The 18,272-nt window shown below is 33.4% G+C and overlaps 1 protein-coding gene across 2 annotated transcripts in view; it reads right to left on the minus strand.

Moving 5' to 3' along the window:
- The window catches only part of Pi4KIIIalpha (phosphatidylinositol 4-kinase III alpha), a 61,379-nt gene extending 43,475 nt beyond the window's left edge, over nt 1-17,904 (minus strand). For both annotated transcript variants that reach the window (XM_088267993.1, XM_088267992.1), the window contains exons 1-7: nt 17,757-17,904; nt 17,382-17,592; nt 8,324-9,048; nt 7,655-7,768; nt 5,499-5,676; nt 3,106-3,206; nt 2,474-2,627 (exon numbers count right to left, since the gene is read on the minus strand). In XM_088267993.1, coding sequence (XP_088124119.1) covers nt 2,474-2,627; nt 3,106-3,206; nt 5,499-5,676; nt 7,655-7,768; nt 8,324-9,048; nt 17,382-17,592; nt 17,757-17,846 — 1,573 coding nt within the window. In that variant the 5' untranslated portion in view covers nt 17,847-17,904. The remainder of the gene's footprint in view (nt 1-2,473; nt 2,628-3,105; nt 3,207-5,498; nt 5,677-7,654; nt 7,769-8,323; nt 9,049-17,381; nt 17,593-17,756) is intronic.
- Between the last annotated feature and the right edge of the window lie 368 nt (nt 17,905-18,272).

The following is an 18,272-nucleotide window of genomic DNA, read 5'->3' on the forward strand; positions in this document are numbered from 1 at the left end:
TTTAGAGTAACAAAGAAAATGAATAAAAAAGGATTACTTTCATTACATAATTTGTTTGATATATTAATGTATAGATGTAACTAATAATTAATTTTTCAGTTCAAATCGGACAAATTAGATATCGAAAATTGAAAGAAAGAAGACTGGCCATCATTTTTTTCAACTGTCAAAAAATTCTTCTGTAATACGGCAACTATTAAGGTACACCAAAGTGTACCCTAATATCAAGCATTTCCATACAAACTAGCAAGCCCCCATAAGTCACCGACCACTTCCTGGTATGGTCCATGTGAGTTTACACTCAAAGACCCAACATAAGTGAAGTTATAAATAAAATTTGATAAATTATTGATAGATTACTTGTATGCAGATTGCCACTTATGTTAGACTTTTTGCATCAAAATAATAAACTGCCATACTAAGAACAGAGAGACGGATGTGTTTCTTCTTCTTTCTTTGTCACTCATCCACACTCAGCATTACATAGGGTGCTGCATCACTGACAAGGGTCAGTCTCACGCTTTGAGCGTGTTAAGGTGGTTTTAAAAGAGTTGGATAGAGAAATGATAGATATATTTGAATATAAATTGTAAGCTACCCAACATGCAAATAAAATTTCAAAACGATACGTAATGTAGCTTTCTACATATTTCTGTGATATTTTTTTTAATAAATTCATAATTTTCCGTACTTAATTGTCATGTACTAAAAACCTAAAGCAAGTGTTTCCCACTTTAGTGAGTTTACCGAAATTCAAAAAAAGAACATTACAGTACGGATTCATATGAGATTATTGTTTATGGTCGATTATCTGTGGTCTATTTGCTAAAAATGGTCTATGGTTCTGTCTGCTATATATATGGTATATACGATTTGTAGAGCTGTCAAAATATTAGGTTGGTAGACATGTGTAAATCAAGAAAAGTTATAACTTTTAATCATTATATCATTCATTTATGATTATTTACCTTTTTAGTGATGAATTAGGTGAAAAATTAATCTGTGATATTGATGAAATTTACATCGATCATTTGCTGAGTTGCAATTGTTTTAATGTGTTAAAAAGTGATTTTAAAAACGGATTCATTTTCTTTATTTTTTTTTCAGCAGATAGTCTCTGTACTTAGTACGGATGTATAGCAATAAGCTTGTTAGCCTACAGATAAATATAAAAGTCTTCGTTGAGTATATATTTTTTAATAAAGGAGTATATTTAAACTGCATTAGCATACATTATTTTTTATTGTTGCCTAGGTCTGATGCTTTTTTGTATTTAAGCTGTAAATTGCAATATGATTGGACAGCTTAAAACAAATTTGTTACGTGTTTTTCTGAAATAAGAAAGAAAATATATTTCTTTACAACATTTTGAGTGTGTCCAAATACTTGTTCACAAATCTGGATTATCTCCAATTATGAGTTATTTTTTATATTCTTTTTTGACACCTCATCAAAGATGAAGAAGAATATGGAAGTCTGGGCATTTACGGGGCTGACGACCGTCATAGGCTGGTTTAAGTGAACACTTTACACACGTGTAACATTCACCAATTCTACCCATTATTGACAACCACACTACTCAAATTCTTGAAAGTTCCATATATATGAACCAATTTAGAAACCTTGTTCTTGAATCACTAGAACTTCAGGAATCGGACCTCACATACTATAAGAGTTTCTGCTCAATAAAAAGCTTCTTTTGATCTCACCAATAGATGTCTCTAGTGAATTTAATATTCTTCTTCATCTTTGATGAGATGTGACCTCAATACACTTTTAACCTTTCAATAAGAAAGTTCTTGCAAGTTGAGCCTTATATAACGATTGAGTTTTTTTTCCATAATATAATTTATTTATTCATTTATCAGACGTGCGATTATTCACCGTACGGATGACACTAATTTAGAGTGAATTATACCCATTTTGAATTGGACTAAGCCATGTACTGCACAAATTCTCAACTGAGGGCCAAAAGTAACAAGGCAAGGATGTTTATATGTATAGAGGTCACTACAAGGAATCGGAGCTGTCCATAAAATAATATTATAAAACTCATCAAATTCTTCTACTTCTAACCCTTATACCCACTCAATGGTCTATAGGGGACTGCATCATATTGACGCAGCCTTATCTTGATCATTGCTTACATGAAGGCAAGGTGATCACTCCTGCGCTTCAGGGACCAGTCCATGGTAATATTAAATAAATATTAAAATGTAAAATCACTTATATTTATTTTCACCCCTCCCCCCTGGGAATCGAACCTGGGACCTCCAGCACGGTAGCTAAACACGCTAACCATTACACCATGGAGGCAGACAATCAAACCAAATTAGAGGAAGTAAAAATTTAGTATGGTCTAAGAAACCAGCTTACCAAATTAGTATCATACATAATTATTTTGTTATATTTGTTAGAATATTATTTCCGACACCGTGTTTTTGGTAACTACAATTGATAGTGCGGGACTGACGTGTGATTTTGATTTTTTCCTTATTGCCACCCCTATCGGTGGCCAGCTTGTGTAGCTTCACCAGGATAGGGGACGGCTTGACAAGGAACTCCCGGAGGCAGTTGATGGATGTGCCCGCTATATTGGGGAACTTGACCGCCAGCTTTCCGAGACCCTGAAATAAGAAACAATCAAACTATATTAGGATAAACATAGTAATATAATCCCGGGATTCAAATATATCTGGAGTGAGAAGGGGCTATTTGGAGCAGTTTAAGGAGAAGGCGTCTTGTAGTATAATGATCTAAAAAATCTGGCCTTGGTCAAAATTTTAAGAAACCACTTTTTAAACATTTAACTCTTTTTTCTTATTGTTCTATTATTAATGTTTCTTTATAAATAAAACACTTGTTTTTTAACACATGAGTATTATATTGTTACGAAGTATAAATGCGAAGTTATACGTATTATATTACAAGGCAGATAGGTAAATGCAGCGTGGTGACAAGACAAATATCCCGGCTTAAAAACCTGAGAGTGCCACTAAGTCGCTGCTTAGAATGGCTGCAGACAAATTGCCATGATGATTGCCAACCTTCAAAGTGGAGTGGTACATTAAGAAGATACATTTATAAAATAAAATAAAAACTTACTTCTAAGCAAACCATCAGCAATGGCATATGCGCCAATACCAGTTTATGATTGTGTGTAGAAGTCAGTTTCTCATTCAGCCGACCACACAACGAATCAGCTCCTGAAGGAACAATAAACACAATGAATAAGTTGTTAATATTAAGATTATTACATTTTGCAAACACAGCAGATGCAAGAACGTAAAGTATAAGGAAAAGAAACGTATCACAGCGAAGATTTGTAAAAACATGGAATTGACAAGAGATGTGCAAAAATATAGAAACATTCATTTTGTCAAAGAAGTATTTAGAAATATTCTCGTATCTAGCTTACGATGCATATTCAGGGAAATATTAAGGGGAAACACAACTGTCACGAAAATCAAATCGATGTTTTGTGCATTTTGTTAACACATTGTTTGCGGGAAACGCTTAAAAGCGCCTTATACATTCTGTTAGTAGAGAGCGGGGACGCTTATAAGTGTTCTATTTGTTTTCTTTTGGAAGAGCGCGAGAGACGCCAAAAAACATTGTAGAGATTGGAATTGGATTTGTGGTTAATTCAGAGTCAGGATTGATGAAAAATCCACCTGACAACAATGTGTTAAATGTATTTATCCAAATACAGTATTTTATATTGAGATGAACAGGGGTTTTGAGAGGAAGAGTCCCACAGGCTTGAGGTTAAAAAAGACATGTTCAAAATAAATTCTATACATTAAAGCTAAAAGTCCAGAGTTCAAGCTTTACTATACAGAACTAAAAATAAAAAAGGCACTTTTGGGGAGTCATATAATTAACAGGAAAATATAGTGTTTTATTAATTGATTCGGCAGTAACAGCTATTAATTTTTAATTTAAGTTTTACTTGGTAAATACCAATATTTCTTAAATTTTTAAGAAATAGTGGTATTTACTATGTAAAACATAAGTATAGTGTTTCTTGAATGTTTTTCGGAGATACTTTGTGGCACATTTTATAAACATTATAAAATTAAACAACTTTGTTTTAATCACTTTTTTATTATTAGTACACTTTAAACTACCGGTTTCGATAAGAACCTTGTCATCATCAGGGTCAAAAACTTCCACACACTCGAAGTTTAGTTTAGTTTAGTGTGCGGAAGTTTTTGACCCTGATGATGACAATGTTCTTGTCGAAACCGGTAGTTTAAAGTGTACTAATAATAAAGAAGTGGTTAGAACAAAGTTGTTTAATTTTATAAAGTTTATAAGTAAAGTGTGTTTGTAGGACTATAATTTGTATATTTTTCAAAAAAACATGTGGCATCGATAAATGATTGTGTAAGAAGTATTAAAACACAAAGATAAATTGACGATAATGAAGAATGCATTTCGGGGCCACACTAGTGACAAGGACAGTTCACCTATTTCATACATAAGGACTTGAGCAAGATCCAAAACATCATAACTATCGTCCACTGGAAAATAAAATGAATATAGTTACACAATGCGAAGCAACTGTTAAAAAAATAAATCATTAAATCGAAGCGATTGTTAAAAAAATAAGTATAGCTAAAAATAACTAGTAACATATTGTTTTTTTGGTAGGTAAATAACAAAAATTTCATTAATTGATTCTGATAAATGGTCATTGATAATAAATAAATGATCATTAAATTCTAAATATTATACGATTTGAAGAAAGGCATCTTTTCGGGAATGACATTACATTCTTCAATTTTTTAAATAAGTCCTAATTTGATAAGGAATTTTTTAAATATAAGATGCATGAGAAGGCGCAAGATAAGCAATATTTCAAAAGCTATAGGTAGATTGTGGTCATTAAAATTCCCCATCCATAGTCAAGCATGTTTAACAAACATATTTTAATGTAAGTGGACCTCTTTAGAAATTACTTACTTAGTTATAACCCTTATCCGCACCCAATGGTGCATAGGGCACTGCATCGAATTGACGCAGTGTTATCTTGATCATTACTTACATGAAGGCAAGGTCATCACTCTTGCGCTTCAGGAACCAGTGCAGGGTAATATTAAATAAATATTACAATGTAAAATCGCTAATATTTATTTTCCCCCCCCTGGGAATCGAACCTGGGATCTCCAGCACGGTAGCTAAACACGCTGACCATTACTTTTTATATTAACACTATTATTCTAGTTCTACTTATAATACCTATACCCTTATACACTATGACCTAAATTATGTTGTATACCCACACACAGGCCATGCCTTTGTGGGATCTTTTCTTGTATTCTTTTTTATATTTTATTCATATTTTTTTTTTTGTATTTGAATTTATGTTATGTAATGCAAAAGAATTTAAAATAAAGAAAAAAAAATTACACCATGGAGGCAGACGAGAGACTGAAATTTAGAAATTAAAGTACACAAAAAAATCCATGACATTGTCAAAATAATAATCATACCCGTTTCGTCCCCTATGGCCCATACTAGCAGATCAACGCATGCAGAGTTGGCCATGACATTAACTTTGAACTTGTTAACAGTGGCGTAGTTGCTCTCCCTGTCCTCCCTTTCGGAAGCATCATGGTGGCGGCTCTGCAGCTCGGTTTGCCCGTTGAGAAACAGACACTTCACAAACTCCTGTTGAAGAAATTGCTCGTCAAATATCTCGTCGCAAGCTCTGGGATGCTCAGACTTCCGTCTTCTTTCATTTAAAAACAATAGATGTTTTGTATCAAGCTGAGACATTTATAATATATAATATATCGTAGTCATACAGGAGAAAGTGACCAAGAGCATTTTTTACAAAAAAACATGATCATTGACTGTTTGATATCTTACTAGCTTAATATTGCCCTGAAAAAAGTCCCAAAGGATTTTAAGCTTGGAAGCATAATTGTATATTGACTTGTTAAAAATGACTAACTGCATTGATATTATTTTTTGACTTATGTGAGGTCCGAATCCTGGATTATAATCACGCACATGAGAAACGCCAGAAAATACCATTTTCATTTTTATTATTTAAGCTTATAATTTGACCAGATTTACAACATTTTGAGTGTGTCCAAATACTTGTTCACAAAATCTGGATTATCTCCAATTACAGGAGTTATTTTCGTATTATTTTTTGACATCTCATCAAAGATGAAGAAGAATACTAATATAAGAGTTTCTGCTTGGTAAAAGGTTCTTTACATCTCACCAACAGATGTCTCTAGTGAAGTTCTAGTGATTCAAGAACAAGGTTTCTAAATTGGTTCACATATATAGAGCTTCCAAGAATTTGAGTAGTGTGGTTGTTAATAATGGGTAGAATTGGTGAATGTTACACGTGTGTAAAGTGATCACTTAAACCAGCCTATGATAGTCGTCAGCCCCGTAAATGCCCAGACTTCCATATTCTTCTTCATCTTTGATGAGATGTCAAAAAATAATATGAAAATAACTCCTGTAATTGGAGACAATCCAGATTTTGTGACCAAGTATTTGGATACACTCAAAATGTTGTAACTGCATTGATGTTTACTTTCATGCCAAGCAAAAGTGACTTAAATGGCCCTCCTGAACATTTTACGTTTTGTTAGTTGGTCACTTTCTCCTGTAAGACTACGATATATTGATATTTCATTCATAGGGTAAATAATTCAGTTTGTGAGAATAAATCATAAAGAATTGGTAATTTTACAAACATTTTTTATTAAATTATTCTCTGCACTAAATAGTGCATAAGGCTTTGCATCAGGTCGACGCAGCCACACCTTGATTGTTAATCATACGCAGAGTTGCCATATGCCAAACCAAAAAATCTGAATCAAACAGTCTAGAAATCTGTATGGAATCAATAACCCAAAATATAATTTTTATACACATTTTTATTAATTTTAGAAATCAAATCCTTTTCTATTTTTAGTTTGTAGCATGGATCATTGTAGTTGTTTGGATAGTAATAATCCTTTCAACGTTTCAGTACTTATTATCAAATGTTAATCACGCTCGAATCTATACATATTTTCATTCTTTTGTTTTATCATATACTATGTCCAATTCCAAAAATCTGTATAAAACTAAAAGTACTACCCAAGAGTAAAATCTGTAACGGCAGTCTAAAATCTGTATCAATACAGATAAATCTGTGTATGTGGCAACACTGATCATACGAGGGCAAGATGATCAGTCTTACGCTTCAAATATCAAGAAAAAACTAAATAAATTTTTGGAATCAAAGATATAATCTATGTACATCTTTTTATAACCCTTTTCCGCATTCAATGCCACATAGGGAACTGCATCTTGGTAGTCAATTACACAAAGGTGAGTTGAGTCATCTTGCACTTCCGGTACCGGTCAAGGGTGATATTAAACAAACATCAGAGTGATAAATCCCCAATATTTATTTTGACCCCCCTGGGAATCAAGCGCCCTTGAGGTAGTATTTTACGAAAATGACGCTATATAAATTAACCAAATTTATTATTATTAATCAAATCAAATCAGGACATCCAGCACGGTAGCCAAACGCATTAACCACTAGATTACGCAGGCAGACAAAGTTTGTCGATAGCATCTTTAGAATATACCTCAACCTCAACAAGCTAAAAAAAATGAAGAATGTTACCTGAACATCTTTGGTGAAAGGAACGGGCAAATCTTTTTGACTCTGCAACAGCTCTCTGAGAAGAGTAACCATGGCCAAATTTAATGTCTCCGAAAACGATCTATAGGGAAATATCTGGAAAAAAATTCTCACATAATATATATCCGACCATTATCCACACACACACACACACACACACACACACACACACACACACACACACACACACACACACACACAATGGTGCATAGGGCACTGCAATGTATGGAAGTAATGTTATCTTAATTGTTAAATACACAAAGGAAGGGTGACAGTCCTAGGTATCAGTGCAGGGTAATATTAGATAAATAAATATTAGAGTGAAAATCAAACATTTATATTCCACTAGGAACCAAACCCGGAACCTCCAGTGCGGTACTTTAAAATGCTGACCACTACACTGTGGAGGCTGATAAAATAAGGAAAAACCCGCAAAGCCATTAAATATTTTAGAGCGCCTGCGGTTAGTATTGTAAGGATAGGGAAGGTAGAAATGAAAAAAATACATCACAAATACCAAAGCAATTGAAAATTAAAAAAAAAATCTTTCTATAATTGGCGGGAATCGAACCAGTGATGCCTGTTTCGCAGTCGGGCGACTATCTTACTTAGCCAAGGCGCTTGTCAATTAGAGTCTCATCTAAAACTCACCTGAATTTGTCCAGATGCAAAAATATCCTCCGCTTCTTCGTCCAAATAACTCAACAAGTCCTTCACGAGCAGCTTCTTTGCAATTGCCAGTATAGTCTGGAGATGAATGAGTGGAAACTGAAGGTTAGCCCTCTTTTCCGGGGACTCCATCGCAAACCGCATGTTCGGGAACTGATTGAAACTAGAACCGTACTTTGTGAAGAAATATACGGTGGGATCGTACGGAACAGAATTATGGCTCTGCAAGTATCCCCTTTTGAGAGAATTAGTGCTGGTCAAACCGTCGCTGATGTCTTGAGAGTTGACACTCAAGGTCTCTATGGCCGCCGGGTTCAAATTTCCGGAGAGGGATCGCGGGATGATCGATCGAAATTGGCTGAAGCTTCTCTTTTTGTTCAAGGTATCTTGTATCGGCTGGTCGGTCTTGACCCGAACGGGTGGGTCCGGTTCGGGGAATATTCTGCAGAGAAGAGGAGGGTTGTTTGTGCAGAACCTCCCCATGGACCGCGCCAGGCCGACGAGTACGGGGATCGTGCACTTGCACAACTGAAGTTTGGATAGGGCATTTTCTTTGCTGTCGTGGCACTCGGTGATGTGTTTGGTCAGGTTGTTCATCAAGTCGACTTGGGCGGTGATGATCTCGTCCCGTAGATCGGCATGGCGCGTCGCAATGTCGGAGAGCAGGGTGTTGAGGCAGAAGCTGAATTTTTCAGAGGCGGGAATACCTGTGACGAGAAAAAGGATTACATAAGTTGAAAAAAACCCTAGCATTGAGTGTTTTAATCCACTCCAGTGGCTTTCAACCTTTTAGAGACTTATGAATCCTAGAAATGCAAAAAAACTGAGATAAGAGATAATTTAGACATGTGGAATGAACAATAAAATAGACAAATTCAGTTGGAAATAGAAGCAGAGAAAGATGTGACATGATCAAGTACTTTAAATACTTAGGCATGGTCAAGTGAGGAGTCCGAATAATCTATGATATATTATTTATTGTTTCGGCATTAACTTTGTGGTAAGACATGTTACAATGATTAAAGAAAACACTTCATTTTTTACCACTTGAGTTTTATTATAGACTACATGTTTCAGAAGTTAAACTTCCATCATTCAGGTCTGTATAGTAACTAATATATGTTATTAGTTATAATATATGTTATTATACAGACCTGAATGATGGAAGTTTAACTTCTGAAACATGTAGTCTATAATAAAACTCAAGTGGTAAAAAACGAAGTGTTTTCTTTAATCATCTATGATATATGTATGAGATGCATGAATGCAGTAGTGGCGAAGAATGTTTGCAAAAATTTATGAAAGAGTAATGTGGCATTCTATTCTCTCTGCCCGCGAGAAGCATATTCAAACTGAAGAAATGATGTGAAATGCATCAAAACGTGTGTCACAATAGATTTTAAAAAGTACTGTTATTAGTACTAAGTGAAATTTAAATTAAAAATGAATAGAGATTATCACAAATGGACCGCTGAATCAATTAATGAAATTAATAAAAGTAATGTCTGACAATGAATAATTAACAATAATCTGTTTTTAATGACACCCCTTAGTACAATTTGTTATAGTTCATTAAATATCAAGGTAATTTTATATATTTAAAAATAATAGTAATATGCAATGGCTACTTCAAGTTCATTATTAAAACAATACAATAACGAACCATAATTTGCAAGTTGCGGTTGGGACTTTTGTCGACCGCATTAACAACGACATGAAATCGTTAATAATAACATGGAAATTGTCATTACATTTTAATAATATAATTACATTTTAAAAAATGGTCACCGGAAATAGAATAACAGGTGATGCTTGCAATTATACAGTAAGGTAATAATTATAAAATATAGTGTTTAAAGTTATAATGATTTCAATCAAAGTGTTCTATATCCATTTTTTGGGCTAATTTTACATTTCTTTAATATTTTCCTCAGATAGTTTCCTCAGATACTTGTGGCACATTTTAAACTTGATAAAATTAAACAACTTTGTTTTAATCACTTTTTTTATTATTAGCACACTTTAACCGACTGGTTTCAACAAGAACCTTGTCATCATCAGGGTTTATTAAATTCTATAACATTAAAATATTAAAATACTCATAGTTAATTACATTACCATTAATTTTTTTATTATTCTTTCAGTACCTAAATAAAAATGTAATATAAAGAGCATTTTCATAAACCAATTTTTTATTCATTCTAATTTTTCTAAATAATTCAGTAATTGGACAACAATTCCCTAATACTGGCCGCATTAATAATGAATGAATGAATGAAGAAGAAGAAGAGGAATGACCCACTGCATGATTTACATTCGGATTAGGAACTGGCACTGTAATTGGATGTGTCACACTATAGTATGGACCAGTAGTATAAGCAGTATATGGTAGGTACTTGTATATAAGCATAGCGAGCGAACTAACTATGTGTTAGATTTAATTGAACAGGGTTATTTATACATATAAAAGTGGAATGAACAGACTATTGTTTTTTGCTCTTGTAGCAATTTCCATTATAAGTCTGGTAAGTGAATATTTCTATCAATTTCATTTTACGTTTCTAATTAGTCTTGTAATATTTCCAATCCTTTGATTTAGCCTCTATGAGTAAAAATCATAGTATATAATTACATTATTTTTATGAAATTGAGCATTCTCATACCTTTGTTAATTATTTACTGATTAGGAAGTACTGATTCACTTCTGGAATAAAATGGAAAAGGTAAGAACGCAACAAATTATTCGAACCCGGGCAGCATTAAATAAAAACTATATTGGCCCAGCCGTTAAAACAAGTTTTGCTCAAAAAACTTTTTCATTCCTTGCGCCAAAGATATTTAATTTGCTGCCCGAAACCATTCAGATTTCCAGGAGTGATCAGGTCTTTAAGAACAGTGTCCGTCGATGGTTGCTTAGCATTGGAAGGGACAAGGTAGAAAGTGAATTAATTAAAGTCCAGGTGTAATTATCTTATTGAAAAACCTTTGTGCTGTAAATTATTTTTATTTCTCCTGTATGTTATGTTTATAATCTAATAATTAAAAAAAAAAAATATTAAAAAATAAAAAATAAATATAAAAATTGTATTAACATGTTAGTATTCGGCTCAACACAGGCCATGCCTAAAGAGCCGTAATACATATAATAAATGTATATATGAAATGAATATGTATATTTGAATGTATCTATGTATTATGAAAAAAAAAATACATCTAATTCTAACACCGATTCTAGGTATACTGTGTTGATCGAAGAATTAAAAAGTGGTGGTTTCTTGTTTTTAAAGAATCTCATAATTTGGCATTTTTGTGAGTTTAGATAGAGTTTATTTTTATCGCACTAATCTGGAAGTTTTTTCCGATTTTTTTTCTAGTGTGTAACAGTCTTTTATGTGACAAATTGTTTTGAAAATCTATTATTATTGATAGTGATTATTATAAATGATTTCAGATTTAAGTTTTGTACCGACATTTCTTGGTGGAACTGCATTTTTTAGAATAAAATAACAACTTTTTCAATTAAACTTTTTTACTTAGTAAATACCACTAATTCCTATAATTTTCAAACACCGTATGAAAATGATGCGTAATGCATGGAAACACGAGTCACAGTAGATTTTAAGATATAGTGGTATTTACTAAGCAAAATTTTTAATTAAAAATGGATAGTCTTTACCACAATGTTACTGCCAAATCTATTAATAAAAATTACAACTTTTTCCACATGAATTAATGTGGAAAAAGTTGTTATTTTATTTCATAAATTATTTTTATTAGTGTATTATTTATTGTTATTGTAAAAACATATTTTTGTTAATATTGTTAAAGAGATTAGCCGTAAATAAAAATTAAAATTAAAATAAAATAAAAAATTTCAGAGCGATGCTCAAGGCGCAAATGGTAATGGAAATGCCGGGGCAGGAGCGGGAGGTAATATATTAGATATTCATTAATTTCTGTTATAATACTTGAAAGTGGTCAGGTTAGGAGTCGTAACAATCGGCGGGTATGTATGAGGAGATGCATGAACGTGGAAGAGGCGAAGAATGTTTGCAAGGACAGAGTGGTGTGGCGCTCTATTCTCTCTGCCTACCCCTGCGGGGAAGCGGCGTGATGGTTAGTTAGTTAGTTAGTTCTGTTTAAAATGTTTATTCGTAAATTTATTTTACATACTGTTGATAGAGAGGGGAGACGCTTATAAGTGCTCTATTTGCTACTTTTGGTGAAGCGTGAGATACGCCAAAAAACATTGTACATATTGGAGATGGATTTGCGGTTACTTGTGATTAGTATACTGAGGGTCGGGCGGCAGACTGGCAGAGTATAATTAAGGCCAGGGTTGATGAAAAACCTGTCCGACAACAATGTTTTAAGAGTTGAAAATTCGTTGTATTAAATACAATTTCAAATTGCAACCATTTATCAATTATTTGGTTGATTTTCCTAGATTATTTTAAATTGTAATTTTGAATATTATTTATATATCACTTCTAACATATAGCTGATTAAATGCCAAAGGGCCACAATGCAAAAAAAAAAACTGTTTATTCCAAAAATGGTATCTAAATCGTCAATATTTTCATATTCAAAAGACACCCATGATTGTAGCATTAGAAATGTCCATTTCTAACGCTAGAATCATGGGTGTCTTTTTACCATACCATTTTTGGAATAAAGCGTTTAGTTTTTTTATGCGTTTGGCCCTTTGGCATTTAACCAGCGATATAACAAAAGTCCGTCTCGTTAAATTTTACATTGAGCATTAGAAATGTCCATTTCTAACACTAGAATCATGGGTGTCTTTTTAGAATATGTAAATGTTGACGATTTAGATACCATTTTTGGAATTAAGCGTTTGGTTTTTTATGCATTTGGCCCTTTGGCATTTAACCAGTGATACAATAAAAGTCTGTCTCGTTAAATTTTACAGTTTATTATCCCTGTTTGATCCCTGTTATTCCTTTTTTAGCTGCTATGAACTTGGGGGCCGGTGCGGGGGCAGGGGGCGGCGGGGGAGGTGCAGGCAAATCTGCAGGTAATAAGACTATATATTCGTTTATATTGTTTACTAGGCATAATTTAGTGAAATTCTAATTTATTCATTGGGATTGTTTTGTTCACAAGTATCGTAACAACAAAGTAAAGTTTTTTTTACCAAATTTATTATACAATTATTCCATAACATGATTCGAAGGCATGGCCTAGGTGACGTTGTCCATGACAAAAGGACCTATAACCCGAGGACTAAGAGAGCTGATCCCAATGGTCAAGTAAGATGGTAAGTGGGGATGTAGCCAGGAAGAAGAAGAATCTGATTAATTGATTCGGCAGTCACTTTGTGGTAAAATCTATCCATTTTTAATTAATGTTTTATCTAGTAAATACCACCATTTCTTAAAATCTTCTGTGACACGTGTTTCGATGCATTCCGCATCATCTTCAAACACCGATTTTAAGAAATAGTGGTATTTACTAAGTAAAACATTAATTAAAAATGGATAGAAGAAGAATCATTGAAATGTATCTAATAACAGATTGAAACATGTATAAACAGTTTTAGGGAACTACCCTTCAGTACAATCCTAATTCAAGAAAAATAAGTGAAGAAAGAATAATAAAATAAATTAATGAGTCGAACGTAGTTGGACACAGAAGCAGAGGAAGACCGATCAAATATTTCAAATACTTGAAAGTGGTCAGCTCAGGAGTCGGAATAATTACCAGATATATATGAGAAGATGCACGAATGTGGAAGATTGTTTGTCAAGATAGATTGGTGTGGCGTTCTAATCTCTGTTCTTACCCCTGTGGTGAAGCAGTGTGAAGGTTATTTAGTTAGTTTGATAGCTCAGATGAAGTCTACTAGAGTGACAAAACTAGGGATCAATGTCAAAATTGATTTAGAGATTTGGCGTTTAATTTGTAGAACTCCATTTTAATTTATGTATTAAATGTTAATCAAACACTGATGTTTTGAATCTACTAAGTTGTATTAAGTAAAATAATAAAATACAACTTAGTAGACTCAAAAAATCAGTGCTTGATTTAACATTTAATAAATAAAGTCAAAATTGATAATAAGAAAACGTAATTTTTCCAGGAGACGCTGGGGCGGGCGCCGGAGCGGCCGCAGGAGCGGCCGCAGGAGCAGCGATGAACTTCGGCATGGGCGGGGGGGCCGACGGGGGTGCAGGAGCAGGGGGAGGATAGAGAGCAACATGTAACGTCAGTTGGATCAATTTCAAATGGACACTTTTACAGCAAAACCACTTATCAGAACGTCCTCTTTTTCTCTATAGGCGATCGTACATCGCTTTGGCAATACATCGCCATCACCTCAGATTGAGTTGTTCAAATTTCTATATATCGTGGGTATACTTGAAAATATCGTAAACTCTAAAATCCCTATTTAAATAATCCCTGTTATTTAAAGCTTTTAGCCTGAATAAAATACCTGCGTTTATACTTAAAGTTAAATTTACTTTTAAAACCACATATATATGACATTTCAAACTACTTAGTGCATTTTGCCAGTTTATAGAAAGATGAAAACTTTATAATATGCATCATCAATATTATTTTTATTATGGCATTAACTTCGTGGAATGATATGATTATTTTATTAAAATTATACACTTGAATATACCACTTTAATAATAAAACCCTCATCCGCACCCCAATGGTGCATAGGGCACTGCTTCATATGAACACAGTGTTATCTTGATCGTTTACACACGAAGGAAAGGTGATCAGCCCTCCGCTTCAGGTACCAGTCCAGGGTAATATTGAATAAATATTACAGTGAAAAAATCACTTATATTTATTTGACCCCCCCTGGGAATCGAACCCGGGACCTCTCGAACGGTAGCCGAGCGTGCTGCCCATACACTACGGAGGCGGACAATATACTACTTTAATGAGTTTTAATTTGTACCAGAAGATGAAAACAACTGTCGTTTTCGAAACTAGTCGTAAATAAAACTAAAACTCATTAAAGTGGTATAAAATATGCATCATTAAGTCAAAATTGCAAATTTAAAAAAAAAAACCTTTTTTGCCAGTACACCCACGATATGTAGGTCCATACAATACACTGTTGCACACTTATCACAAGTGCCTCACGCTTCCGTTGACAATCAGCGGAAGACAGGCAACCCTTTGATCAGCAATCACATTAGCTAACAGCGGACTATCGGAGCCTAAACGTCGTCTCAATACTAATTTCGGTGATAGGGCCTTTGCAGCTGTTAGTCTCGCGGCGTTTGTAAACTCATATCGCTCACTCCTTTCAAGAACGTCATAAATCAAAAATCGTCAATTTTCAGTTGTGCATGTTTTCGGAATGCCCAGAAAATGTACTATGTCCCAGCAAAAGATGCATATTTTTAACTTAATATTTACCCGCTACAGGGCATAAAGTGTTGTTTTTGCATTTTGAAGAAAATGTATTGTTTAATTATTTTTTAAAATAAAGTAAATATTTTTCAAATGAAGAAAAAACCTTTCGGTTTTACCTAAAACGATCTGTTGCACAGTAAAAAGTTCAAAAGGTGGCGTGATATTTATTTTTAAAAAATTGTATTATATTTTTAAACTTTAAAAACGTTCTCCTGAAAAGTCAAGTTTTTTTTATTTATGACGTTCTTGAAAGGAGTGAGCGATATGTACTGTGTCACGAGATTGATCAATATATGTAGGAGTTCCAAAAATTTTAGCAGGCTGAATGTCAATCATGAGTAGAAGAATTGGTGAATATTGCACATGTGTAAAGTGATCACTTAACCAGCCTATGATATGGTGGTATGCCCTGTAAATACCCAGACTCCCATATTCTTTATCTATGTTGAGATGTCAAAAAGTAAAATTAAACTTCACAAAATGGAAATTGATATGTAATATATTTTGTAATAATAAAACCCTTATCCGCACCCCAATGGTGCATAGGGCACTGCGTCATATAAACGCAGTGTTATCTTGATCGTTTACACATGAAGGAAAGGTGATCAGCCCTCCGCTTCAGGTACCAGTCCAGGGTATATATTTTGTAAAATCTGTGATATTCCATTTCCAGGTTCTGTTCCTACTTGGCATTGTTTTTTTTTTAATCATGAATATGATTACCATGAATCAAATATTGTATATCTTCATTTCAGAAGGTGTTCACAAGGCTACGAGTCTCCGCAACTCGGCAATAATACACATGAAGCAAAAGTTCAGCCCGAAACTATTTTAAATAATATTATCTTACAATACTACTCATAAAAATGTACAAAAATATGCAATAAAAATATGTTTGATTTGTCCATAAATCGTTCCTTAATTAATCAGCGGAGCACACAAATCACCTCTAATACAGAAACCAACTAAAGACTTTTTTATATCCATTTTTAATTCAAGTTTTACTTAGTAAATACCAGTTTTTTTTAAAGTTAATTGTGACACGTGTTTCGATGCATTCCGCATCATTTTCAAACACCGTATGTGAAGCTAATTCTAAATTTTAGAGTTGGGTCTTGGGACATTGAAGGTTGAAGAGTGATTACGAGCCGTTTCTTACTATTATTTATCAAAAGATTTTACTACAAAGTAACTGCTGAATCAATTAATGAAATTAATTTTTTATACACATGTATAATTTTTTTTTAGTTTTTTTCACATAAATTATATATGTATAAAAAAGTTTGTTAGTTTTATCACATAAATTTGCTAGACATTAGTAATTTGGTTGTGTGGCTCTTGTAAACCTAAATAATATGTATATTAATGAACAGAGCTACTGATATTTTTACATTATAATGAATTCTTATTTTATTATTCATAAGTATGACTAATTTTAAATCACACAAATTTTTAGTATCCAATATTTTAAAATTGTTAATTAATGAAAAATAAACGCTGATTTCATTCCTGAAAATTGTACTCATCACAACAACCTTTGATTTGGAGGCAAAAAAAAAATTACATCCAACCATTACATAAAACTGTACTTTGACTCTAAGCAACCTTGTATGATTGATTTTTTGTTGAATTTTCTACTCACGATCGGTGGTGGTGATTGTGCAAGTCGGCTCTTCCCAGTGTGCCGTCGGAAGAGTCCCCAGGAGCTTCAGAAAATACGGCAAGAGACGATCTCTGTGTTGGAGACCACTTTGCAGGAAGTAAATACCAAGCGCAAACGTCGCCTCTTGGGACCTCGGAGTGATCACCACATTCGCTGCCACATTGGGACATAGCATAAACAGGGTGTTTATCTAAAAACCAAAACAAAAACATGAACCAAATTCTTTCCGAAACCTCCTGAAAACATCGGCGATTCATTGATTTTTGACAGCTATAAGCAACACCCATCCGGAAGCGGACGGAGCGCAAATTAGAATATTTTTTAAAACAAAACAGTGAAGCATAATCCTATTACCTTCTCCCATGGTGTCGGTTTGATATTAGCCAAAGATCTAGCTAAATGTTGGACTGTTTTCTTGAAAAATGACGTTTGATCACCGGCCATGATTCTATTCCATTTCGGTCACACACAAAACAAAATTTGAGGAAGATAAAATATTACCACTATCCGTTGTCGACGGCTATAACCTTCTACAATTGAATTTTTATAACGAGTATAAAAATGTTTATATATTATTCAAATAATCAGGAGAGATCAAAATATTTTCATGACTTATTCCTTAACAATAAATAGACAAAATATTTAAATATTTGTTATTAGTAGGTCAATTTCCATAATAAAAATAGATTATTTTTTGGATATCAAAATACTTTTTAAGGCAGTGTTAATAGAGTTGATTTTTGCATAAATATTTTAATTCGACGATTATTATGTAGCTCCCAAGGAAATGTCAGCTGTTCTGTTACCAGTATAAAAAAAGCATGTTTCAGATGTTTTCAAGTGCAATAAAAAAATAATGATCGTAATTTT

The sequence above is a fragment of the Brachycentrus maculatus genome, unplaced genomic scaffold (genome assembly GCF_059751285.1).
Source record: "Brachycentrus maculatus isolate JH-2025_06_01 unplaced genomic scaffold, ASM5975128v1 h1tg000310l, whole genome shotgun sequence".
NCBI lineage: Eukaryota > Metazoa > Arthropoda > Insecta > Trichoptera > Brachycentridae > Brachycentrus > Brachycentrus maculatus.